This window comes from Anabrus simplex, chromosome 4 (assembly GCF_040414725.1).
Source record: "Anabrus simplex isolate iqAnaSimp1 chromosome 4, ASM4041472v1, whole genome shotgun sequence".
Classification (NCBI taxonomy): Eukaryota; Metazoa; Arthropoda; class Insecta; order Orthoptera; family Tettigoniidae; genus Anabrus; species Anabrus simplex.
The window spans coordinates 88,904,700-88,932,305 of NC_090268.1; the positions used below are offsets into that span (position 1 = coordinate 88,904,700).

At 38.5% G+C, this 27,606-nt stretch overlaps 1 protein-coding gene across 4 annotated transcripts in view; it reads left to right on the forward strand.

Moving 5' to 3' along the window:
- The window catches only part of LOC136872433 (uncharacterized), a 383,991-nt gene that overhangs the window by 79,745 nt on the left and 276,640 nt on the right, over nt 1-27,606 (forward strand). For all 4 annotated transcript variants that reach the window (XM_067146250.2, XM_067146249.2, XM_067146251.2 and 1 more), the window contains 2 exons: nt 1,637-1,765; nt 7,372-7,500. In XM_067146250.2, coding sequence (XP_067002351.2) covers nt 1,637-1,765; nt 7,372-7,500 — 258 coding nt within the window. The remainder of the gene's footprint in view (nt 1-1,636; nt 1,766-7,371; nt 7,501-27,606) is intronic.

A 27,606-nucleotide genomic window follows, 5' to 3' on the forward strand; every position in this document is an offset into this window, starting at 1 on the left:
GTGGTTCCAATCCTTGCCATTGGTAGCCGTCAACATGGTTTTCCGTAGTTTCCCGTTTTCATAACAGGTATGCTGGGGTTGTACAAGGCGTGTTTTTTAAGTAAGTACCGTTTTGATATAAAAAGTAATGCAAATTTTTAAACAATTTTTTTTAACATATAAGACTGAGTATCCTGACACAATTTCATAAAGAACACTCCTTGAAATTTCAGCCAACTCATAACTTAATGACAAAATCTTAAAACATCTGTTTTCTCAAACCTTGGATCAACTTTTTGCACCAAGTCTTCAGTATTGACAAGACGGCCGCCTAATACGGTTCTCAGATGTCATAAAAGAAGGAAAGTTCCACCTGATCCATACTTATTATTTATAATAGGACCAGTTTCGACCTCTTACAAGTCATCTTCAGCTAATTGTATTAGAATCTTATATTATTTGCATTTTTGTATTATGTTTCATTATTTAAGAACTTTATGACAGATTCTGAATTTGACAACATTATGGTGGTTATGCTTATGTTAAGCTGTAAACTTAGAAATTCTTAGCAAAGCATAAGCATAACCACCATAATGTTGTCAAATTCAGAATCTGTCATAAAGTTCTTAAATAATGAGGCATAATACAAAAATGCAAATAATATAAAATTCTAATACAATTAGCTGAAGATGACTTTGTAAGAGGTCGAAACTGGTCCTATTATACGTGTTTCAATAAATAAGTATTGATCAGGTGGAACTTTTCTTTCTTTTATGACATTTGGTGACTATCAATACGGAACAAAATGAAATTTATAAATCAAGATATTACGGTTCTCGTCATGAACATTAGTACGGCCTTCTTTAAATGCTCTTACCCATTAACTTACCATTCCTTTGCTCATAGTGTGTTCTCCATACACCTCACTGATCTGCCAATGAATTTCAACAGCTTTATGCCTTGTCCATTTAAAAATCGAATCACAGCACGTACTTCACACTCGGAGGGACCGTTAATTGTCAGAGGCATTTTCAGTGTGCACAAACAAATGTAAATAGTGGCGAAAGCTTCTGTAATGGCATTTGGGCTAGCCAACAGATGTAAGTACTGAGCACGCATGCTCTGAATGACGATCAAAGCGCTGCAGTGGCCATATTTAAAAACGGTACTTACTTTAAAAACATGCTTTGTACATTATTAAGACAGTGGCTCCAACCTTTCCATTTCTAGCCCTGTCCTATCCCGTCATTACCCTAAGACCTGTCTGTGTCGGTGTGATATAAAACACATAGCAAAAAATGAAACTCAAATGTTATCCACGTAGTGCAAAATATACCCATTTCCATCAAATAATGTATTCAGACTGCCAGACAGATGCAAACAAATCCAAAGAGCAAAACCAGCTTCTTTACATGGCTGTTATAGATGCTATCTTCTGATATACTCATTATACATCTCTGGCTGCTGTTGAACAAGTTTACAACCGCTATATTTGTGATTCTTGTATTGTTCCTGTTCTCTTTCAGTACCCTTTCTACCTCCTTTCCCAGCAACTTATTCTGAAACATCTATAAGTGTGTTTTGTCAGATTTTTGCTGCGTATTATTTGAGATTATAATACCTAACTTACTTAACTGGTTTTCCTTTCTCATTTTAGCTTCCCAAAAGAAACCTGTACAAATAAATTGTCATTAAGTGATGGAGCTGATCAACCTAAAGATCCTCCAGAATCACATTCTCACGAATTTGTGAGGATATCATCTCAGGATGAGCCTGATACTTCTTAGTAAGTATTCTTGTAGATTCACTATTTTCTCTAACTGATTTTTCATGTAAGTGATCATTACTGTATGTGTTAGAAAGATACACTCCCACTGCTATTCTTAACTTTATCTAACGGGTTGATTTAAAATATCATAAAGGGGTTCAGGATGCCAAAATTGCAATTTTGGTAAAAATTGGAGTGAAATGTTTCTCTTTGATCAGTAGCAACTACAGAAATTAGTATTTAATTGTGTTGCATTTGACATTGCCAATGGTCGTAGCCGTGTTGAAACACCGGATCCCATGAGATCTCCGAAGTTAAGCAGCATTGGGCGTGGTCAGGAGTTGGATGGGTTGCCACACGCTGTTAGTGGGGGCGTAAGGGAATGGAGGAGCGGAAAGGAACTGGCCACCCTACCGCACGTAAACTCCGGCTCAGGGACACCTCTGCGGAGGTTCGGACCTGCCTTCGGGCAGAATAACCCCCTCCTCTCATTTGACATTGGTACATAATTGATTAATGTATGCGAACATCATATTTGTTTCAGCTGACAAAACTGTAGAAACAGTGTCAAGCAGAAGGGATTCCCTGTTTCAGTAAAGCATAAATTGTTAACCACAAACTCATTCCAAGGACATACAGTGAAAAGAAGGGATGATATAGTTGTTTATTGTTTTATGTCCTTTCCTTGTCACTCACTTTATCACCAAAATGTTTGGTTATTTACCTGTGTAAAGTGGCACTTTTCATATGATTCTTTCTGCTCGGAAGGAAAATGGAAAGGGGGTTGTGTAGGAGAGATATGAGTTGCTACATGTCTGGCCATAAGTGTAGAAAGTGGCATTTCCAAGTATTAAGTTATGGCAGTTAGAAAGAAACCTAGTAGGATTGAACGTTAGATGGGAATATGAAACTGAAAGAGGTGGATTAATTTCAGTACTAGGAGAGGGAGCATGATATTTGAGTGGCATGTTCACGGGGTTCTCTCCAGTGCAGCTGTAGTTAAAATCCTACCAGTGCATATGTGACCTTTTAAATGAAAAGTCACATCTCCTTTTTTTAAATTTTTTATTCTACCAGTATAATGGTATACTTAGCTAATTTGAATCTAATGTGGTGAGTTTGCAGTGATCACCAGTATTCATTAAGAAAGTGAGCTCTCAAATGAAATTTCATTACTCCAGTATTAGAGGATATCTGGAAGTAACAGGCATGAGAATGGCAAGAATAATTGATTGCTGGTAAAAACAGATGAGTTTGGCTAATTTATAAATGACCGGTTAGGATGAAGCTGTGAAAATGAATGTGTGGTGTGGTCACGTGAGATGAAAGGAGGAGGAGAATAAAACATACAGACCAAAGCAACAATGGTTACACTCAGGATAATTTAAAGATAAAAGGTGTACAACTAAACGAGGCTACAGTGTTAGTTGAAAATTGAGGAGTGTGGAAACTCTTAGTTAATTCACAGAGGCTAGCAGACTGAATTTTAAAAGGGATAGCAGTCTATAATAAAGTATGTGTGTATGTATGAATGATTTATGTATGGTATGTAAGTTGTACATGATTATGGGAAGTCAGTGAACATTTATTGAGTTTTGCAGTAAAGTGCAAAGGGACAAAGATACTCTACTACTGTATTTTTCAACATAGTCATCCAGTCTCTGTAAATATCTGTCAGGACATTCTACTAATCATTTGATTCCCTGATAATAGAAATCAGTTCCTTGATCCCTGGAACCACCAGAGAGTTGCTGCTTCCATGTTCATTCTTGCCAAAAACATGGAATTACCCCCTGTGGGTGAGGAAAGCATCCCCTGCATGTTGTAAGAGGTGACTAAAAAGAGCGACCAAAGGATTATTGAATTAGAATCATGAAACTACCTGTGATTAGTACCATTATGCAGGGAACTTCATGGGTTGCCTTTACTTGCGAGTAGTACCACTGTGTTAGGTAGACAGTACGTTTGTGATTAGTAGCAACAGAAGGTGAGTCAGTATGGGTTATACAATACCCGTGATTAGTACCATTGTGAGAAACACCATGGATCTGGGCGGGAATACCGGCGCCCATTATTAGTACACCTAGGTGAGGAACACCATGGGTTTGTGTTGCCTATGAGTGGTGCCATTATGTGATAAACACCATACGTCTGCATTACCTATCGAGAATCCTCCATTCAGGATTGTGCTTTAAGAGCAGTCCTTGATCATTACTACTATTGCTTATGATAGTTTCTGGAAAAGTGGGGCATAGCGGGTCAGATCCACTGATTGTTTTAAATTCCCGCTCGCCCGCCCATCCGTCCCTCCCTCACTCCCTCCGTCTGTCTGTCCATTTATTTATTTATCACACCAGGCGAAAGCTGGGCATGTACTTTAATTAAGGCCACTGTTGCTTCCTTTCCTTCATTCTTAGCGCTTTCCTATCCCTTCGTCACCATAAAACCTACATTGGTGCAATGTAAAAAAAGAAGAGAAGTAAAGTTTGTGTGGTCTTGCATTGTCATTAAGGAGAATGATGCCTTTACTTGGGGCCGATTACCTCGATGTCAGGCCCATTTAAACAAGCATCATCGATGCCTTTACCTATTTTTTCCTGCCTTACGCAACACTCTCGGTGTTTCGTAGAAAGAGTCAGCGTTAAAGGTTGCACCCCACTGTACAAACAACTTCATCACATTTGAATAAAACACTTGTCATGATCTTCCCTGCTTATGATGTGGATTTGAATTTCTTCTGTACCAGTGAGACTGTGCATCTCCATTCCACAGACGCCCTCTTTGTTTCTCTTCGCTGTAATAATGCAGTTTAGAAACTCATTGCCTTCTGCAGAGTGGAGCTAAAGGAAGTCCAGTGAAGTCATAAACCTTTCTGCTTTGTGTTCAGGTATCAGTGACAGAGAAGTAAACTTAAAAGGTCCACCTTTTCAATACAAAATATGTTATGCTGATTACAACATTTTACTTGATACTAGTTTCAACACTAATATGCGTCATCTTCAGCCAATATTGGGAAAAGGCATTAATATATATAAAAATACACAAATCATTATAACATTACACTTGGAAACATAGTTATAATAATACAAGTTATAGCTAAAATGAAACATAAAACTTCTTGTAATCACGAATTAAAATCCTTTTAGTCACTATTCAAGCAACACTCTGAACACTTTAAAAAGGTCATGCTATGCTTTTGTGTTCAGGTTAAAACCTTGAGAGTCCTGGGTTCGACCGTGAGTAACACATTTTTTCATTGGATAAAAAAATTCTGTTGTTTTTGACTAGTATGCAGTGAAAATCACAAATATTATAATAATGATTTGTAGATCCACCTGTTCAATACAATACAGTCCACTATTTTGTGTGGATAAAATTAATACATAATACTTAAAATTCATAGGTACATGTTTCACCCTTTTTCCGGGCATCATCAGCCTATATCAATCTTAAAATTATTGGATATGGGATCTTTCCAATTTTACAAACTACAGAATAAAATGTTGAACAATGACTCCATAAAATGTTACACAATAACGTCTAAAATGAGGACAATGCACAGAAGGTTTTTTTTTTTTTTTTTTTTTTTTTTTGCTAGGGGCTTTACGTCGCACCGACACAGATAGGTCTTATGGCGACGATGGGATAGGAAAGGACAAGGAGTTGGAAGGAAGCGGCCGTGGCCTTAATTAAGGTACAGCCCCAGCATTTGCCTGGTGTGAAAATGGGAAACCACGGAAAACCATTTTCAGGGCTGCCGATAGTGGGATTCGAACCTACTATCTCCCGGATGCAAGCTCACAGCCGCGCGCCTCTACGCGCACGGCAGAAGGTTTGTTAAAAACTCTGTATATTAACGGTTTTTAAAAATACTAATGTAGTTAATCTCAATTATGTGAACGCTTAAAACCAAAATGGGTCCTCTTCTTATACACCATTAGGACTATGACTGCCTTGAGCGTGAGAGCATATTCATCCAAGGGGGATATTTGTTCCACTCCCATAACATGAGTTCAAGATAATGAGACCAATGTCAAATTAATTTAAAATAGAAGTGTGAACGTATCAAGTGTGTTAAAATATATACAGTTGATTTATCAAAAAGTCGTAAAAAAGAAGATGGGACTTCTTGTAGGAGACGTAGCTAATGATAAAATGTTGAGGTGTCAAAGCTAGCTGTTGTCAATGCAATCAGTTGAATCCAAAAGACGGTCAAGTGGGTATTGTTGTCCCTGTTGAAATGTTTATCCCAAAAATGATCAAGTTTTTACTCATACAGTGCGTACCCATGGGTAAATAATGCTAGTGCTGTTCCAACAGCACTGTTCTAACACGTTGTCTCCGCCTATGATGGCAGCAATCGGTGTATGGACATTATTATCTACAAGCCAAATTCTTCACAAGGATACATCACAGACCCTACCATAAGGATTGAGACTCATATCAATCAACCTGAGGATGTTAGTATAGAGAAGAAGAGCATCTTTGAACCTACTGTTGAATATTTTGTTGAAAAGTATCACTTTACAGATATGCTTATTACTGGTTTGATGACCAAAAATTTTTGTAAGCAGTTTGAACATCCAAAAACCTTCATTACTACCATGGCAATTAATGCGCTGAAAGGTTCTTTCTCCATTTTTAGTTACCACGCATATGGAACTTTTAAAATTTCTTTCTTTCTTTTTTTTTTTTTTTTTTTTTTTTCTTTCTTTCTTTGATTATTCAATTTCTGTGAAGAATGGCTTCATGCATAACCGAAATTTGTAAGGTGCTCTTTGTCGCAGCCTGCAGATGCTGTAGGAAAAAATTAAAATAAATAGGAGAAGAGTAATGAATTTGGAAAAGAAAATGACAACACTACAAGTACAAACCACGCATTTAGTTTTACTATATTCATAGCACAGAAGTAAATATAGCCTCAATATTAGATACTAATGATCAAGTATGTTACAAACTCTTAATAATAATAATAATAATAATAATAATAATAATAATAATAATAATAATAATAATGATGATGACAGAGCGAGGGGCTACACAGTTTGGGTCACATAACTGTCAGCTTGGATTCGGAAGATAGTAGGTACAATCCATGCCATTGATAGCCCTCAGGATGGTTTTCCATAGTATCCCATTTTTATACCAGGCATGCTGGGGCTGTGGTTCCTTACTGTCCATTTCTAACTCTGTCCTATCCTGTCATCAGCCTAAAACCTGTCTGTGTTGGTGTGACTTAAGACAATTTTTTTTAAATCTCAAAAATGCAATCCACATAATGCAAAATATACTCATTTCCATCAAATATTGTATTCAGACTGCCAGACAAATGCAATAAAATCCAAAAAGAAAACCAGTTCCTTTACATGGCCATTATAGTGCTATCTTCTGATATGCTGTTTGTACATCTCTGGCTGCTGGTGGACAAGTTTACAATCACTATATTTATGGTTCTTGTTGTATTGTTTCTGTTCTTATTCAGTACTCTTTCTATCTCCTTTCCAAACAACGTATTCTGAAACATGTATAAGTATGTGCAACTTATTTGTCAGATTTTTGTTGCATATTATTGGAGATTATAATATGTAACTTTCTTGACTTGTTTTCCTTTTTTCTCATTTTAGCCTCCTAAAAGAAACCTGTTCAAATAAATTGTCTTTGAGTGATAGAGCTGATCAACCTACAAATGTTCCAGAATCCCATTCTCCTGAATTTGGATGGATTTCGTCTAATGATAAGCCTGATCCTTCACAGTAAGTATTCAGTCTTCTTGTATATTCACTATTTCTCTAACCGATTTTTCATGCAAGTGATAATTACTGTACAAAACTGGAATATACACCCCCACTACTATTAGTAACTTTATCCAACAGGTTAACCTAAAATATCATCGAGCTCTTTAGGATATGAAAAATTCAGTTTCGTGAAAAATCAGAGAGAAATGTTTCTCTTTGATCAGTAGTAACTACAGAAATTAGTATATAATTGTGTTACATTGGACGTTTATACATAATTGATTAATGTATGCGAACATAATCACATTTGTTTCAATTGAAGAAACAGTATAAATAGTGTCATGTAGAAGGGATTCCCTGTGCTAACCAGGATAAAGTGCTAACCACAAACTCATTCCAAGGACATATTTTGGAAAGAAGGGGTGATATAGTCTGACACAAGTGTGATAAACAGATATAACTTGAAAACAGTATTCTCTCACCCATGGGTAAATAATGCAAGTGTCAAGCTTGAATTATTATTATTATTACATGTATGTATGGCTATGAAGTTTACATCCAGTTAGTATTTGTATTATTATTACGATACGATCGCATTGTGTGTGAGGTTATGTCATGAAACATTTGCTGTACATAAATACCGTATTTCACGGCATAATCGTCGCCACCGCGTAATCGTCGCATCCTTTATTTTCAATACAAAAATCAGACTTTAAACCTTTAATTACATAATCGTCGCACGTCCAAGTTTTGTTCACTAATCTGGTTAAAAGGTAAATGGAACTGCAACGTAAGTTGCACATGAATGCGCAATTTAAATACGTGTATGGTTTATGGGCAATTTGGCAACACAGTCACGTTTGCGACATGCTAAACAACGTATAAATAGATAATACCGGTATATGTACGACGCATGGCTTACCGGTAGACTATCGGCAGTTTGACAACGTGGTCGCGAGACAGTGTACTATTTATTCACCCCCTACATATTATGCTTACCGGTAGGCTATCGGCAGTTTGACAACGTGGTCGCGAGACAGTGTACTATTTATTCACCACCTACATATTATGCTTACCGGTAGGCTATCGGCAGTTTGACAACGTGGTCGCGAGACAGTGTACTATTTATTCACCGCCTACATATTATGCTTACCGGTAGGCTATCGGCAGTTTGACAACGTGGTCGCGAGACAGTGTACTATTTATTCACCACCTACATATTATGAGTTCCCATTTGAAATACGTAAGGCTGTAAGTTATCGCTTATCGGCAACGTCGCCAGGAAATACCGGCTAGGTAGGTTGAATGGACCTCGAACCAGCCCTCAGATACATGTAAAATTCCCTGATCCGGCCGTGAATTGAACCCGAGGCCTCCGTGTAAGAGGCAAGCACGCTACCCCTACACCATGGGGCCGGCTCCTGTGTTATTGCGCACGAAGTGAAATCCAAGACGATAACGCAGATTTCCACGGAATTATTCAGCCGAATTATTTACGATGTCTCAGTTGTCATCGCTAGACTCTTATCTTACTACTACGTCATACGTGTCCCGGCATGGGATGAAAACTTTTATCCAAGCAGTCAAGATAATTATTATCCAATGCTATTAAAGTTTTATTTTATAAACTCGTCAGTAATGTAATGTAAAATCATCAATAACTGGGAAGAAATATTAACCTAATTACCATATGTTTAAAAGAAATTGAAAAAAATTAATGTTTGTTACTGACGTCACGGAATACAGTCAACTATACAGTAGATCTACACCGCGCTAGCTAGAGCTCCGGTTTGCGAGCTTTGCGCAAGCGCAGTAGTGTGTCGCAACCAACGAGCTAAACTGATAAATTGTTGCATGCTTCCTTGCTGCCTAACAGTATTGGCTGCTCTGGAATGGACAGATCACAGATGCATTTATTTGTTTCTGATTTACGTGATTACTGTAGACATGTGTGCGTGAGAATTTAAGTTTTTAATTTGTGTTTTGGGTGTTTGCAGAAATAATTTGTTTTAATAGTGAACAATTACGGAAAGTCATTTATATCGCAAAACATTAACGTGTGAAGCATTTATAAGCGATTATGGGTAAACATAGAAACTATTCTGCGGGCTTCAAGCTAAGCGTAATTGCCTTCGCTGAACAGCACGGGAACAGAGCTGCAGAAAGAAAATTTTCTGTGAGTGAAAAGTTGGTGCGTGACTGGTGGAAAGTAAAAAACAAGCTAAAAAGCACAAACCCTTCTAGACGCGCGTTTAGAGGTCCTAAAACAGGGAAGTTTCCTATAATTGACGAAGAAGTGTTTAGGTACGTCAGTGAAATACGTAACAATGGCTGCAGTGTATCATATGAAATGTTACAAATTAAGGGACAGGAGGTAGCGCGCAAACACAACATACCGGTAACTCAGTTTAAGGCGACTCGTGGGTGGATTAAGGGGTTCATGCGACGACACAATCTGTCAGTGCGAAGGAGAACAACACTAAGCCAAAAGTTGCCTGCTGATTACACGGACAAGATTGTAAATTTTCACCGATTTGTCATACGTTTGCGCAAGGAAACTTCGTACTTGCTTTCTCAAATCGGTAATGCCGATCAGACTACAATCTTTTTTGATATGCCTCGCAACAGCACTTTTGCGCTAAAAGGATCACGGAGTGTATTAATGAAAACCAGCGGTAGTGAGAAGTTGCGATGCACGGCAATGCTAGCCATTACAGCTGACAGGAGAGGAAGTTGCCGCCTTACATCATTTTCAAGAGGAAAACGATGCCTAAGAATATACAGTTTCCCCGTGGAATTCATGTACGAGTGCAACCAAAGGGTTGGATGGACGTAGAACGCATGCTGGACTGGGTGTGGAATAGAAGACCTGGTGCACTACTAAAACAACCAGCTCTGCTTGTTTTAGATAGTTTCCGAGGTCACCTTGTGAACGAAGTGAAGCAAATTCTCACTACAAATAAGACACGGCAGATAGTCATTCCTGGTGGCCTAACATCTGCTTTGCAGCCACTAGACGTATGTGTTAATAAACCCTTTAAAGACCACTTACGTCGATTTTACAACGAGTGGATGATGAGCGGCGATCAGCAATTGACGCCCGCCGGAAATATCAGGCGTCCACCCTTGGACTTGTTATGTTCGTGGGATCTTATACCACCTGAACTAGTCTCCAAGAGCTTCAAAAGGACTGGGATTTCGAATGCACTAGACGGTTCCGAAGATGACGCAGTGTGGCAGGGAGACGAAGAATCTGATACTGGTATTAACAGAGGCGAGGACGGCGCATCAGATAGCGAAACCTGCGATAGCGACACCTAAGATTTGGAATAAATTGCGTACCGTTAAGTCCGCATTTCACAACAAAGCGATAATTTTTTGCAAGTGTAATATTTTAACTTTAATACTCAAATTAATGACAAATTAACTTAATACGTTCATTTTTATTTTCAGGTTGGAAAAACGTTCGCCGAATTGTTGCGAAAAATTATGAATTTTGTTTTAGACTATTTTAATTATTTTGATGTATAAACGCGAGTATTACGTGCATCTTAAATTTGTATCAAATACAATTTAGTTATAAATACATTTTTTGAGTAATACAAATACTGGTATTAAATATTCATCGTATAATGGTCGCACCCTACAATTTTTTTCGAAAATTTTGGTATAAAAAGTGCGACGATTATGCCGTGAAATACGGTATTTATATGAGTTCAGTTTATGTAAATACCTGTAAATTAATATTATATAATTTATTTTTACCTGTATATATAATTTGTAATCCACTACAGTATTTTGAAACACACTGTAACTCACAGAATGTCACTAGATCATGGTAAAATATTCTGTACATTATAATCATGTTATTAGGCACTCGAGAATTTACGAGAAGGTATTTTGGTAATGCATCTTTCTAAAAGCCTGGTCAGGCACGTATATAAGGAGGTGGTCTTGAAGGTAATGATGAGTTATTGTTTAGTAGAGTTATGGTGTAGCAAGAATATACTTGTGACCTCGTGTTGTGACATGCTGCAGTCTCCATATTGAAGTGATAGACAGTTATTAAAAATGGCGGCTTGTTGACATTCTTGAAGTGAAGTGTTTTGTTTGTGATACAGTGATTAAGGTTATGTGCATTTAATTTATAAATACATGTGAATAAATAACTGTATCAACTGACAGCATTTCGTGTGCGTCTTTTTGGATACATTAAGTCGTTTATTATTTTATGTCCTTTCCTTGTCGTTCACTTTAACACCAAAATTTTTTGTATTTAGTTGTGTAAACATGACGCTCTTCATATGATTCTTTTTCCTGAGATGGAAAATGAAAAGGGGGTTATGTATGAGAGTTATAAGTTACCACATGTCTGGCCATAAATGTAGAAAGTGGCCACCATTTTTCAAACAGCATTTTCAAGTATAAAGTTATGGCAGTTAGGAAGAAACCTAATAGGATTGAATGTTAAATAGGGATTTGAAATTGAAAGAGGTGGATTAATTTGAGTACCTGAGGAGGGAGCATAATATTTGAGTGGTATAGGCCTCTCTCCAATGCAGTAGATTCAAAATATGGAAGCTGTTGTAAGAAAGGAAACTTGACAGTTCAGATATTATTGGAGATGTATATTCAGCATAGTCCTGTACAACTCTCAAAAAGAATACATTTACGAAAATTGTTATTCCTGTGAATAGAAATAGATGCCATAAACTAAAACATAATAATGGACTTAATTTTATCATGTGAACAGTAATTAGGAAGAAATGTATACAACCTTTCATTGTAATGATATTTATAACGTTGTTGTGCTGTATTTTTCTTTATGATCTCTTAACACTTTCAACACTATGCCCATACAGGGCACGGGTGCACTGCTAACGTGGTTGTGGACGGCTTCCGTATGCCGTATGGGCGTGATTGTCACATGTTTATAGGCAGTTGCACGTATCCCATATGGTTCTTGTCCCTTACTTGTAGGCAGTAGTTTATCTAGTGTCCACTAGAATGCAGCCATTATTGGGAAGTTCAAACCTAAACGATAAAAAGGGTAGTTTCTGCTCTCCGTGACCTCTACCGAAGCACCCGATATGCCAGGTGCTGAGCACACCAAATATGTTGTGCTGTCAGCTGTGTTACTGTACAAACATGTTCTCACGCTGGCTCAATGATAGTGATATCTTCGATATTTCATCCGGAGAAACGGGTTCAGAAATAGATGACTGATTAATACTCTGCTTATGAACCAGATAACGTATCAAGTGATAGTTCAGGCAAGATTTTTATTTGTTACATCACTTTCGAGTGCAGTTTTTTTAGCTGCATTATTTTACTGCAAATACAGGGGACAAAATTACTTCACCTCTCCTGAAATTTAGGCTTATTTTTTTGTTTAGGTGAAGAGACTCAGGCTGATGATTCACCTGTACTGCAAAAAGAAAGTCCTGTAGATAGGGGTGCAAGGAGTGCAAGGTTGGACTGTGCATAGCCCAATGTTTTCCGGGCTACTATATCAAAACAAACTATTCCTAAATAGGTAAATTTTGTATTGCAAATGTACTTCTATTTATTTGTGGCCTAGGTAGCCACAATTAATGATTAATTTTTATTCTTTGAACAGGCTTATTGGTAAAACTTGAATGTAAAATTTTTTTCTCGTATATATTTTTATGTTTTTCATAAGACTAGTATATGTACTTCCTGGTTAACATCTTTGTTTCGGATGGTTGACACCTTCATATGATACAAGAATCCGGTATATACTATGTTTCGTTGTTCTGAAATAATGTATTAAAATTCAGGGAAAAAGACCCAGTTCACTGCAAGGGTCCATGTTAAAGTATGGTAGCGTTGAAAGTGTCAATATTGAAGAGATTCAGTGTTAAAAACACTAGCTCGCGGTGGTAAAAGGATGCTTGTGAGCTGAGTGAGCACTTGAAGGTGTTTGTGATTAGAAAATTTTTTGGTTGTCAGAATCATGTAGGATAAGAATTAAGTAGAAAAGACTGGGAGAGGAGTGGATGGCAGTTGGAAGAAAAACATGGAAGGTCAGAGGGAAACGGAAGTGCCTTATAAATTGACCTGCAGCAGCAGAAACAATATTGCATAAAGACGAAGAAGAATTAAGTGATGGGAGATGACTATTTCATTTTTGGATTATACAGAGTCCGCCAGAAAAATGTATACACTCTTTGTTAGATGATATCGGGATATGGACATTGTCAATTGTTAACATTATTTTTAAATGTTGTAGTATGGTCTTTCGCTCAACAGATGTTGATACTTGCATCACGATAGTGTGAAAACAAAATCGCTGGAGCACGCTTGATGTTCGAGCAACGAAAGTACATTCTGAAGTGGTTTATCAGGTTTGATAATGCTGTTGAAGTGCAATGTCAGTGAAGGAGGGAGTTTGAAACAGAACAGTGAATCGACATAACTGTGTCTGCTGGACTCTGAAAAATCCACATGTTCATGTGTAAAAGGCGGTCAATCTACCAGGGGTTAATGTCTGGTGTGGACTGTCGTCGAGGGGCTTACTAGCACCCTTTCTTTGATGATACTGTCACTGGAGCAGTGTACTTGGAAATGTTACGCACATTAATTTTACCAGCTGTACGTGCACTTTATGGAGCCGATGATGAAGTCTTCTACCAACTGGACGGGGCGCCACCACACTTTCGTGGATGACAATCTGCCGGGACATTGGATTGGACGACAAGGGCCCATTGAGTTCCCCCCATGGTCGCCAGATCTTACCCCTGTGGACATTTATTTGTGGGGAACTGTGACAAATCAAGTCTATTGACGTAAGGCACGCACGCTGGAGGCCTTTCGCAAGGACATTACAGCAGCATGGGCAGAGATCCCCATTCAAACATTGGCGGACTTAGTTGCAGCGACCGCTCGTCGTTCTGCTATGTGTCTAGCAGCCAACAGTGAACATTTTGAAGACCTCATGTAACCACATGTTTAACTGAAGACAGTAATACAAGTGTAATCAAAATTTTAATGTAAAAAAAAAAAACCACACAATAAATAGTTTTTGTTCCGTAAAGAGTGTGTACATTTTTCTGGCGGATCCTGTATTTCATAAACAGTCGTAAACCGAGCAAGTGGCTGTGTGGTTCAGGTCATGTGTCTATCAGCTTGTATTTGGGAGATAGTGGGTTTGAACCCCACTGTTGGCAGCCATGTTTTTTCCATTTTCACACCAGGCAAATCCTGGGGCTGTACCTTAATTAAGGCCTTGGTACCTTTTTTCTCACTCGTAGCACTTTCCTATCCCATCATCACCATAAGAACTATCTGTGCCGGAACATTGTAAAGCGGATAGTAAGCAGTCATTACTCACTAGCTTCCTTTTTGGATCAATGGTAAAATGTTGGTCTCAGAAGTCCATGTTTGAGTGTTCAAACCAGCAGAGGTAGTTGGCTGTATGAAGGGTGTAAAAGAGTCCATTCGGCACTCCCATATCTATTTATTTTGTAACTGTGAGGTTCTTCATTTAGTCAAGACTAATTCAATATTTGGCTAATTCAACATAACATAAATTTAGGAAATACCTAAAGTAGAAAACATTTTTTAACAGATTATACCTGGAAAAGATGCCATTAATCTTTTATTTTATTTTTTTTAATTAATGCTTGAAGATGAATAGGTAGTTAGGATTAGGGCACGTACAGAAAAGAAACTGCCAACCATCTTCTGATATCGTTTGCCCTTGACAGAAGATTGTGATTTCAGCAGACACAAATCTGTGACTGCTTATCTGATTCCATGTCGTAATCCACGATGTTATAGGTGCATTGGAAAGCCTTTTATCAAAATTATGAACCATTTCTTGGCACTATTCTACCCTTGCTACCTTGTGTTCCATATCATTCCTCAGAACAGCAGAGCTTCCTCGCACAATGAAATTTATGGACGATTTTGAAGACTTGAAGTGAGTAATGTTTAGAAATGCTTCTTTATCCCTGTAAATCACTTGCGGAATTTACTTCATTGTGGCTTCCATACTGTGCCCTAAAAGGAATTAGGGATAGAGGTGAGCACAGAAATCTCGGGTTGATATGGGTCTGTGTGGAACAGTTAGTGTGGTAGGATGGCTAGATTCACAGAGAGAAAGTCATAGTTAAATGAAAACAAACATCCAAGTATTTATTACCACAATAAACCAAAATGTGGAAAATAAAAACAATATCACAAATCCAGCATTCATGTAAACATCCATATATCTGTGAGGTTTGGTATGAAGTGACATCTCTTTCATTTCTTATTCTTTGGTCTCACTGTGGCAAATCACACAACTGATAAATCCACAAAAAATCTTGTTAATGGCATATGGCAGAATTCTTTATAGTCTCATCTTAACATAAATTCAGGAAGGGATACACAAGTATTGCATTGTTATAGTGTTCTATGTTATATAAATTCATACTGCAAATTATATTAACACGCATCCAGCTGATGCCATTACATTGAAACAAGCAACTCACTTCCTATCCTGTCATGCAAGTTCATAGTTCTCTCCTACCTGACACTGACCTGATGTTAATCAGACACTACAAGTGAACAATGGAACAAAACCTTTACAGTCAGCTACAACTTTACCTCATTCCCTGTTTTCATTTAAATATTACATTCTTCACCTTCATTAATACTCATAATCACTTAAATGCTCTTTACCATTTAATTTAAATACATAATAGCCATCAGATCATTCATTTTAGCACTTCACACTTATTTTATGACAGTTACATCAAAGAATACTAAATCACAGATACCCCACTCATCCAAGTCACTCAGAATAACTTGCGTTGAAGTGATACGCAGTTCTGGATGTACTATGACTATTACTCATTCATTATCTAACTTTGTGTACTTCCACAAGGCTGTTTTCACACAACACTCACTTTCTTACCTTACTTGAGCTTCAAAAAGAAACAGTTCTTTACAATATAACTCATGCACAACGATACTCTGTCATGAGGAAAATATGAAAATGAAAATTCTTAATAATTTAAATATTAACCAATCATTCAAACATAAACTTGTAACTATTCACATGTGATTTTATGAAAGTACACCCATTCACAACTGAGCATAATAAAAGTATAAATATTTCTGAGGCTAAATTTTCACACACATGGTACCTATCAAACACACGCCATGATAGGATTAAAATGCATTCTTAAACCATTTATCTGTCTTAAATGTATTAAAATAAATGTTATCAGTATACCCCCAGTGGATGGGGGACGCAGATGAAGAAAACACCCATGGTATCCCCATCTGTCGTAAGGGGCAACCAAGGTGTGATTGTATTAGTACCATGAAACTACTTGTGATTAGTACCATCACGTGGGGAACATCATGGGTCGACTTTACTTGCGAGGAGTACCACTATGTTAGGTACACAATAGGTTTGTGATTAGTAGCAATAGAGGGTGAATCAGTATGGGTTTTACAGTACCCGTGCTTAGTACCATTGTGAGAAACACCACGGGTCTGGCCGTTGCCTGTGATTAGTACCACTATATGAGCGACAACGTGGGTCTACATTGCCTGCGATCAGTACCCATTGTGTGAGGAACACCAAGGGAATACTGGTGCCCGTGATTAGTACACCTAGGTGAAGATCACCATGGGTGTGTGTTGCCTATGAATGGCGCCATTACATGAGAAACGCCATAGGTCTGCGTTACCTGTGCGATGTACAATACTTGTGAGTAGTACCATAATGTGTGGAACACTGTGAATCTTCGCTGCTTTTGATTAATACCACAACATGACAAATACCATGGTTCTACTTTACTAGCGATAAGTACCATTATGAGGGGCCGATGACCTAGATGTTAGGCCCCTTTAAACAACAAGCATCATCATCACAGAAGAAAGCAGTAGTAGTACACTGCTGTACAAATTACCTCTACACAACTAATATGACCTCAAAGAGAAATAGATATTATTTACAGAGGCATATGGTCCACACTACTCAAGACGAACTGTAGAGGAATTACACTTATATTGCAGGTAGTTTAAAATACTGGAAAGGATATTAGAAAGAAGAATGAGGAGAAAGATTGAAGGAGAGTTACAAGAGGAACAATATGGCTTCAGGAGTGGAAGATCTACAGTGGACCCAACCTGTAACATGAGACAACTGATGGAAAAGAACTGGGGATATGGAAAGGTTGAAAGTACAGAGTGGAATGGAGGCTGAAATCTAAGCAGTCCAAATTAATTTAAGAAGAAAAATTCCTAAGTGGGCATCCAACTGTATGATAAAGAGAGGCTAATCCCATACTACATGGTGACTGTGGTTTAAAGCTGAAAATCCGAAAGAAAATTTAGATGGTTCAAGGCTTAGTCATCCTACACAAATTCAGAGGAAGGTTAATGAGAGTAAACTCTCGTGCTTCCTTACATTTGAACTATTCCCGCAAGGGAAATGGAAATATAAAAATCTAAAGATGAAAAGTTAACATTTGTTCTTGAAAGAGTAAGCTCTACATTTAATTTGAGATCGGAGCCGGCGACATAGCAGTTACATACTAAAGGGACATAGAAATCTTCCCTAGCTTCACATGCAATAGTTCACTTAAAAAATTGATTGCCATACCTCATTTATTATGATGTCATGATGCCGAAACTCCCGACTCTTTATCTCCCAAAGGAGATTTCCTCTCTCCTTAATTCTTAGTACACACACTAAAGCTGCTGCAAGATATGACCGACTATCTTCAAAGCTTGTGTCTTGTATAGGGACCGGGCCAGATGGGCGCGCAGCTGTGAACTTGCATCCGGCAGATAGTAGGTTCGAACCCCACCTGTTGGCAGCCCTGAAGATGGTTTTCTGTGGTTTCCCATGTTCACACCAGGCAAATGCTGGGGCTGTACCTTAATTAAGGCCACGGGCGCTTCCTTCCCACTCCTAGGCCTTTCCTATCCCACCGTTGCCATAAGACCTGTCTGTGTCGGTTCGGCGTAAAACAAATTATAAAAAAAAGAAAGAAGAAACTTATATAGGTATTTAGGCAGAACCATCTAGACGTTTTAGTAAAAAATCTTCTGATTGAATTAAATGAAATTCATATCAGACATTCTGATAGGTGAATTAGCTTGATATCATGCCTCTAGCCTGTTAACCTCTAGAATGCGCTTCCCTGGGTGGCGGATAGATGGACCCTACAATTCAGTAGGGCTGGTTGAAGTACCCAATACAACCCGCGGACCTACAGGCAGCCCAGTTTTTAGCGGGCTTTAAAATACTGTCATAGGTTATATACTTCATGGTTTATAATACTGGGACACCCTCTCTTCAGGGGTCACTAATATGGAGGGCCCAAGCCCAGGGTATGGGTGTAGACTCCAATGGCATCAGTGGTAGAGAAGGTGGACTTTGGTTCGGCATTGGTGGTGGAAGAGGGAAACTTGTACCATCTGTACTCCAGTGGAGTGGCCTAGAAAAACACCTGTCAGTAGGTATAAAATGCCTTTGGGAGTGGCAACCCCATTGTAATAATAGCCTATATATGATATGGTACTAGTAAATCAACCTCGGAAAAGGTTATGGCATATCCTGCTTAAGGCGACGTGCAGTTCTCAGGGTGCGGGGGGAATTGTGAGAAATGGGCGACCAGTAACCAACATTAAGATAGGAATAGTAAATCTTATGACCCTGACAGGAAAGGCGGAGGAAGTAGTAGATTTCATGGAGAAGGAGATGGTGGAGATGATGGGGCTGAGTGAAGTGAAATGGAAAAGTAACGGAAGGAAGAATTTGAGGAAAGGCTACATATTGTACTGGAGTAGTGGCCAAGAGGCAACAAACGGAGTGGGACTAATCATTTCAAAGCAATTTGAGGAGTATGTTGAAGTGGTAGAATGTGTGAGTGACAGAATAATGAAGATTAGACAAAAGATGAGGAATGAAGTGATAGACTTCATACAAGTGTATGTACCAAAGACGGGAAACAGGGAAGAAGATATTGAAGGATTCTTGGAGAAAGTGGAAAGAGAAATTTCAGGTGTGGAAGTGGTTATTATGGGAGATCTGAATGCACAGGTCAGAAACGAGAAACAAGGAAAGGAAGAAGTCACTGGAACATATGGAAATGGGAAAAAAGAGTCGTGAAGGAGAGGAACTAGTGGACTTCTGTGAAAGGAATGGACTTACAGTGGGAAATACATGGTTTCAGAAAAAAAAAAAAAAAAAAAAAGAAAAGCAGGAAAATTATGAGATATGGGTGTGGTGACAGAAGAACAAAATCAGTAATTGACTACTTTTTGGTGGAAAAGACAATTCGCAGGAAGTTGATGGATGTGACAGCTTTAACAGGAGAAGCATTTGATGGGGACCATAGAGTTGTGGTGGCAAAGTTACAGTTAGGAAAAATTGAAAAACTAAAAGAGATAAGAGAAAGCAAAATAAAAGTGTGGAAATTCAAAGACAAAAATGTACAGGAAGACTTTCAGGAGAGATTGAAGTAACAAATCCCAGTTACTGAAGTGGAAAATATAGAAGAGGAGTGGGCCAGTTTTAAAATAGCATTTGTTTGTGCAGCAGAGGGTGCTTGTGGCAGGACATCTACAAGAGTGAAAGAAAAGGAGACACTGTACTGGAATGAGGAAGTGAGGAAAGTGGTGAAGGAAAAGAAGACAGCCTGGCGAGAATGGGACCAAGATCAAACAGAAGAAAGCAAAAGGAAGTATCTCAACAGCAAACGGAGATGTAAGAAGGTGGTAGGAGAAGAAAAGAAGAGGAGTTGGGAAGAATTTACACAAAAAATGGAAGTGGATGTAAGGGGCAGTAAAAGGATGCTGTATGGACTTAAAAGAAGTAAGAGGGCAGAAAGAGTTATCACAAAGCTAGCAAAAAAGGAAGATGGGGAATTGTTAACACACCCGGAAGAGATAAAGAGGAGATGGAAGGAGTATGTTGATAAGCTATTGAATGTGAACAACTGTACAGGAGAGTTAGAAGCAATACAGTGTGATGACTCAACAACAGAGGATGATATAACAATGCTGGAGGTGGAGTTAGCAGTACAAAAGATGAAGGTAGGAAAAGCAAGAGGGATGTATGAAATCAGTGTGGAAATGATAAAAGGCTGCTGGACCTGTTGGTATGCAATGGTTGTTACAAGTGACTGTTCTCATTTTGATCAGTATTGAAGATGGCATATATCACAAATATACAACAATATTTATTCAATACATTCCACTCTTTTAGGTGGTTAAAATTTTACATATTATTAAGAAGTTTTAAGGTACATGTTTCACCCTTTTTATGGGCATTATGAGCCTAATTCAATCTTAAAGTTATTGGTTGTGGAACCTATCTAATCTAAAATGTTGTAGAATAAAAATGTTGAACAATGATCTCTTAACATCAGTATAACATTAGAAGTAGAAATAGATATCTTTATAACACTAGAAGTAGAAAGGTCGGTCAAGCTAGCACTGCTGGAACAGTCTGACGTACTTAACATGCTCCGTATGAATAAAACACGATCACTTCCTCGATTAAGCACTTCAACAGGGATAATTACACCCACTTCACCGTCTTTAGAACCAGTTGATTACCATCATATCATAGCAGTGGCATCGACTACCTTTGACACCTCAACATTTTATCATTAACAATATCTCCAACAAGAAGTCCCATACATTCTTGTACGACTTTCTGATTTATCAGCCATACATTTTTTAACACGCATGATATGTTCATACTTCAGTTTTAAATATATTTGACATTGGTCTTGCTATCTTGAACTCGTGTTATGGGAATGGATCAAATGTCCCCCTAGGATGAATGTACTTTCACACTCAAGGCCATCAAAGTTATAATGGTATAGAAGAAGAAGAAGATCCATTTCGGTTTTTGATGCTCACACATTCAAGATTTACCACGTTATAGTCCTCAAAACTGAATTTCTCACTATACTCAACAAAACTTGTGCATTGTCCTTGTTTTAATCTTTTTGTACAATATTTTAAGAGATCATTGTTCAACATTTTTATTCTACATTTTATACGATCAGGTTCCACAACCAGTAACTTTAAGGCTGAGTTAGGCTGATGATGCCCAGAAAAAAAGGGGTGAAACATGTACCTTAAGACTTTTTAATACTGTGTAAAATTTTAACCACATAAAATAGTGGAATGTATTGAATAGGTATTGTTGTATATTTGTGATATATGCTGACTACCTACTACTAAAGTGTATATAGAAACCCAAATGTCTACCAGAAGACTGATAAAAGGGATAACAATACCAGTGTTTCAGAAAGGGGACAAGAAAGTTTGTGGTAAGTATAGAGGAATTACACTTATATTGCAGGTAGTTAAAATACTGGAAAGGATATTAGAAAGAAGAATGAGGAGAAAGATTGAAGGAGAGTTACACGAGGAACAATATTGCATCAGGAGTGGAAGATCTACAGTGGACCCAATCTTTAGCATGAGACACTGATGGAAAAGAACTGAGAATATGGAAAGGATCTGGTCATGACTTTCATAGATATAGAAAAGGCATATGATAAGTGTCCCCAGAGAGAAGGTTTGGGAAGCCATGGTTAAAAAGAGACTCAGAAAAGAAATAATAGGAATGGTGCAAAAAGTGTACAACAACTGTGCTAGCAGAGTACTGACCGCAGTTGGAAAGACAGAATGGTTTAGGAGTAAGGCTGGACTAAGACAGGGGAGCGTGCTGTCACCTCTTTTGTTTATTATGGTCATGGACGAAATTGTAAAGGAAAGAAAGGAAGCCTGCGGAGATAAAGAGGTGAAGATACTGCTATTTGCAGATGATGATGTGATCTGGGGAAAGAACAGCAAAGAAGTGCAACAACAACTAGATTTACTAAACGAAAAAATTGAGAAGTATGGCATGAAAATCAGTACAGAGAAGAACAAGATTATGGTGATGTCAAAAGAGGAAAGGCAAGGAAAGGGCACTGTGAAAATTGGAAGTCAGAGTCTGAAAATTGTGGACAGCTTTAAATACCTAGGAAGTGAATTAATACAAAATGCTAGGGTAGACGTGGAGATTAGCAGGGGAGAACAGCAGGGTAATGAATTCTACCAAAGTGTAAGAAAACTTGGTTGAAGCAAAGAAGTACCAAGGAAAAGTAGAGAGATAATGTACAAAATGTATTATATACCCATACTGACTTATGCAGCTGAGACTTGGACTTTGACTAGCAGGCAAGAGAGTAGAATTCAAGTCAGTGAGATGGAATTCTTAAGATGTATGATAGGTAAGACAAGGAAAGACAGAGTGAGAAATGAAGATGTTAGGAAGGAAGCTGGGATAGGAAAGCTAAATGAGAGAGCTGAAAAGAAGGAGAATAGAATTCGAAGACAGATGCTGGAAGCAAAGTGCGAGGGCAAGAGAGCAAGGGGAAGACCTAGAACAAGGTGGATTGAATCAGTGAAGAGCGGCTAGACTGGAACAAGATCGTGGAAGAGGAACGGTGGAAGGAAAGAGGAAAAAGGAGAAGTGCCGTAAATACCCCAACCCGGCAGGAGCTGGATAAGGGGAGATCATGATGATGATGATCACACCTCTAGATTCCAGTTTAGGTAACTTCAGATAATTAAACTAAACAATGGAAAATCAGCTGTATGAATAACATCTAAATACAAACACACTCCCTGACAAGTAATGACATTTGGAAACATTTTGATGTCGGATAAATCTAGTCCTTAACTGGAAAAGCTACTACGATTTCATCAAGTTCACGTTTTTTTGCTAGAGATGGATGCACATTCATAGAATAAATAAATAAATACATACATACATACATACATAATCATTATGGACTGTTATGCCTTTCAGCCTTCAGTCTGCAAGCCTCTGTGCTTTTACTAAACCGCCACAATCTTCTATTTGCAACTAGTGCTGTGGCCTCATTTAGTTCTATACCTCTTACTTTAAATCATAAGAAACTGAGTCTAACCATCGTCGTCTTGGTCTCCCTCTACTTCTCTTACCCTCCATAACAGAGTCCATTATTCTCCTACGTAACCTATCCTCCTCAATTCGCCTCACATGACCCCACTACCGAAGCCGGTTTATGCGTACAGCTTCATCCATCGAGTTAAATCCAAGATTAGCCCTTACCTCCTCATTCCGAGTACTCTCCTGCCATTGTTCCCACCTGTTTGTACCAGCAATCATTCTCGCTACTTTCATGTCTGTTACTTCTAAATTATTAATCAGATATCCTGAGTCCACCCAGCTTTCGCTCCCGTAAAGCAAAGTTGGTCTGAAAACAGACCAATGTAAAGATAGTTTCGTCTGGGAGCTGACTTCCTTCTTACAGAATACTGCTGATCGCAACTGTGAAATCACTGCATTAGCTTTACTACACCTTGATTCAATCTCACTTACTATATTACCATCCTGGGAGAACACACAACATAAATACTTGAAATTATCTACCTGTTCTAGCTTTGCATCACCAATCTGACATTCAGTTCTGTTGAATTTCGTACCTACTGACATCAATTTAGTCTTCGAGAGGCTAATTTTCATACCATACTCATTGCACCTATTTTCAAGTTCCAAGATGTTAGACTGCCGGCTTTCGGCACAAACTGCCATTAAGACCAAGTCGTCAACATAGGCCAAACTGCTTACTACGTTTCCACCTAACTGAATCCCTCCCTGCCATTTTATACATTTCAGCAGATAATCCATGTAAACTATGAACAGCAAAGGTGAAAGATTATAGCCTTGTCTAACCCCTGTAAGTACCCTGAACCAAGAACTCATTCTACCATCAATTCTCACTGAAGCCCAATTGTCAACATAAATGCCTTTGATTGATTTTAATAATCTACCTTAAATTCCATAGTCCCCCAGTATAGTGAATATGTTTTCCCTCGGTAACCTGTCATATGCTTTCTCTAGATCTACGAAACATAAACACAACTGCGTATTCCTCTCATAGCATTTTTTAATTACCTGGCGCATACTGAAAATCTGATCCTGACAGCCTCTCTGTGGTCTGAAACCACACTGGTTTTCATCCAACTTCCTCTCAACAACTGATCGCACCCTCCCTTCCAAGATGCCAGTGAATACTTTGCCTGGTATACTAATAAATGAGGTACCTCAATAGTTGTTGCAGTCCTTCCTGTTCCCTTGCTTATAGATAGGTGCAATTACTGCTTTTGTCCAATCTGAAGGTACCTTACCAACACTCCACGCTAATTTTACTACTCTATGAAGCCATTTTATCCCTGCCTTCCCACTATACTTCACCATTTCAGGTCTAATTTCATCTATTTCTGCTGCTTATGACAATGGAGTTTATTTACCATCGTTTCCACTTCCTCAAGCATAATTTCACCAACATCATTTTCCTCCTTCCCATGAGCTTGGCTGTTTGCAACACCACCAGGATGATTTCCTTTTACATTGAGAAGATGTTCAAAATATTCCCTCCACCTCCCCAGTGATTCCCTGGGATCTATTATGAGTTCACCTGAATTACTCAAAACACTGTTCATTTCCTTTTTCCCTCCCTTCCTAAGATTCTTTATTACTGTCCAGAAAGGTTTCCCTGCTGCTTGAGCTAGCCTTTCCAGGTTATTACCAAAATCTTCCCATGATTTCTTTTTGGATTCAACAACTATTTGTTTCGCTCTGTTTCTTTCATCTACGTACAATTCCCTGTCTGCCTCGGCCCTCGTTTGGAGCCATTTCTGATAAGCCTTCTTTTTACGTTTACAGGCTGCTCTCACTTCATCATTCCACCAAGATGTTCTCCTTTTCCCATCTTTACACACAGTTGTTCCTAGGCATTACCTTGCTGTTTCTACTACAGCATACCTGTATGCCACCCATTCACTTTCCATATCCTGAACCTGCTTACTGTCTACTGTTCGAAACTTCTCACTAATCATATCCATGTACTTCTGTCTAATTTCCTCGTCCTGGAGATTTTCTACCCTTATTCGTTTGCAGACAGACTTCACTTTCTCTACCCTAGGCCTAGAGATACTTAGTTCACTACAGATCAGATAGTGGTCTGTATCATCGAAAAATCCGCAAAAACTCTTACATTCCTAACAAATTTCCTGAATTCAAAGTCTGTTAAGATATAGTCTATTATGGATCTGGTACCCTTAGCCTCCCATGTGTAGCGGTGAATAGCCGTATGCTTGAAGAATGTATTCGTAACAGCTAAACCCATACTAGCACAGAAGTCCAGCAAACGCTTCCCATTCCCATTAGCTTCCATATCTTCCCCACATTTACCAATCACCCTTTCATATCCTTCAGTTCTATTCCCAACTCTCGCATTGAAGTCACCCATTAGCACTATTCTATCCTTGCTGTTGACCCTGACCATGATGTCACTCAATGCTTCATAAAACTTGTCAACTTCATCCTCATCTGCACCCTCACATGGTGAATATACGGACACAATTCTTGTCCTAATTCCTCCAACTGACAAATCTACCTATATCATTCACTCATTTACGTGCCTAACAGAAACTATGTTACGCGCAATGGTATGATAAAGAGCCCTACCCCAGACTCTGCCCTCCCTTTTCTAACATCCATCAAGTACACTTTATAATCTCCTTCCTCTAGGACATCCAGATGCATCCTCTTTGCTGACTCAGCCAGTTCTACCTTCTTTCCTCCATAAGCCCCATTAATATTGATAGCTCCCCATCGAATTCCATTTCGTTCACCAAGTTGGTTCCAAGGAGTCCCTCGCCTGTCAAATGGAAGTGGGACTCCATTACTCCCATAAGTCCGAGGCTTGCTCGGTAAATTCATGAAGCAGGATGCTATCCTACTTGCACATAGTCCAAGTGAGGATCTCTCCTCTAATGGGTTATGGACCACCGGTGAATTGTATAGTCCTAGCCGCCTGAGCACAAGGAGGGCCATGACTCAGAATATGTCCGAGATGCCCACTCCCATTCCATAGTAACTGGTATCCCGACTCTCGGGACCACTTACTAGGCCACTCAGCCGTTGCCCATGGTTCACGAACTAGGACATGACTACAGTAATCCACAAACATGAACCATTCATAGAATACACAATATAAAATTTCCGGGAGGCCTTACTTATGGCACATTAATAATAATAATAATAATAATAATAATAATAATAATAATAATAAATTCAGTGCGGAGATGTGATGTATGTACCTTCACAATACGCCCCCTTTGTGAGTCACTAATATCACATATTAAGACTCAAGAAAACATCGTCTTCACTTCCAGTTTCCAGCTTCCCGGGTCGGGTTGTAAATCGGGGCGCTCCATCGCTGCCTGTCTCTCCACTACTCTTCTCCTTTTTTAAGTACATCTTCTATTTTTCCTCCCCTCTTCTCTGTTCACTCCCACACTGAATCTGTCCATCTCTTTTGGGGTCATTTTCCTTCCTTCCTTCCTTCCTTCCTTCCTTCCTTCCTTCCTTCCTTCCTTCCTTCCTTCCCCATGACATCACTACTGTTTTACTTTTCTCTGTGCTTACTTTCATCCCAAATTCCTCTATCTCTTGTTTCCATACATCTACTTGTTTTTGCACTTCTGTTTCATCCTCACCCCATATCACTATATCATCTGCAAACAATTTGGTTTTTGTTGCCTGTCTTCCCAATCTCTGTTTAATGTTCTTATGAATTTCATCCATGACTATGATGAATAGTATGGGGGATAGTACACTTCCGTGTCGGAGACCAGTTTCAACTTTAAACAATTTTGTTTTTCCTGTACTAGTCTAACCACTACTAACACAATTTTTGTACATAGCTTTTATAATTTGCACTTCCACTCTGTTAACTTGTTTTTTCCTTAATGTGTCTCATATCAACTGTCTGGGCATACTGTCATAAGCTTTCTCAATATCAATAAATGTCATCACTGTCTTTTCCAAACTCCCATCTTTTCTCCATCATATGTCTTTATGTAAAGATCAGGTCTAACGTTGATATGTCTTTCCTAAAACCATACTGTTCTTCTTCCATTTCTCCTTTTAGCTTCCTCCTCAGCCTTCTTTCCAATACTCTCTCAGATCTTAGCCACATAGACAAAAAGGGTGATCTCTCTGTAGTTATTTCATTCCTTTTTATCACCTTTTTT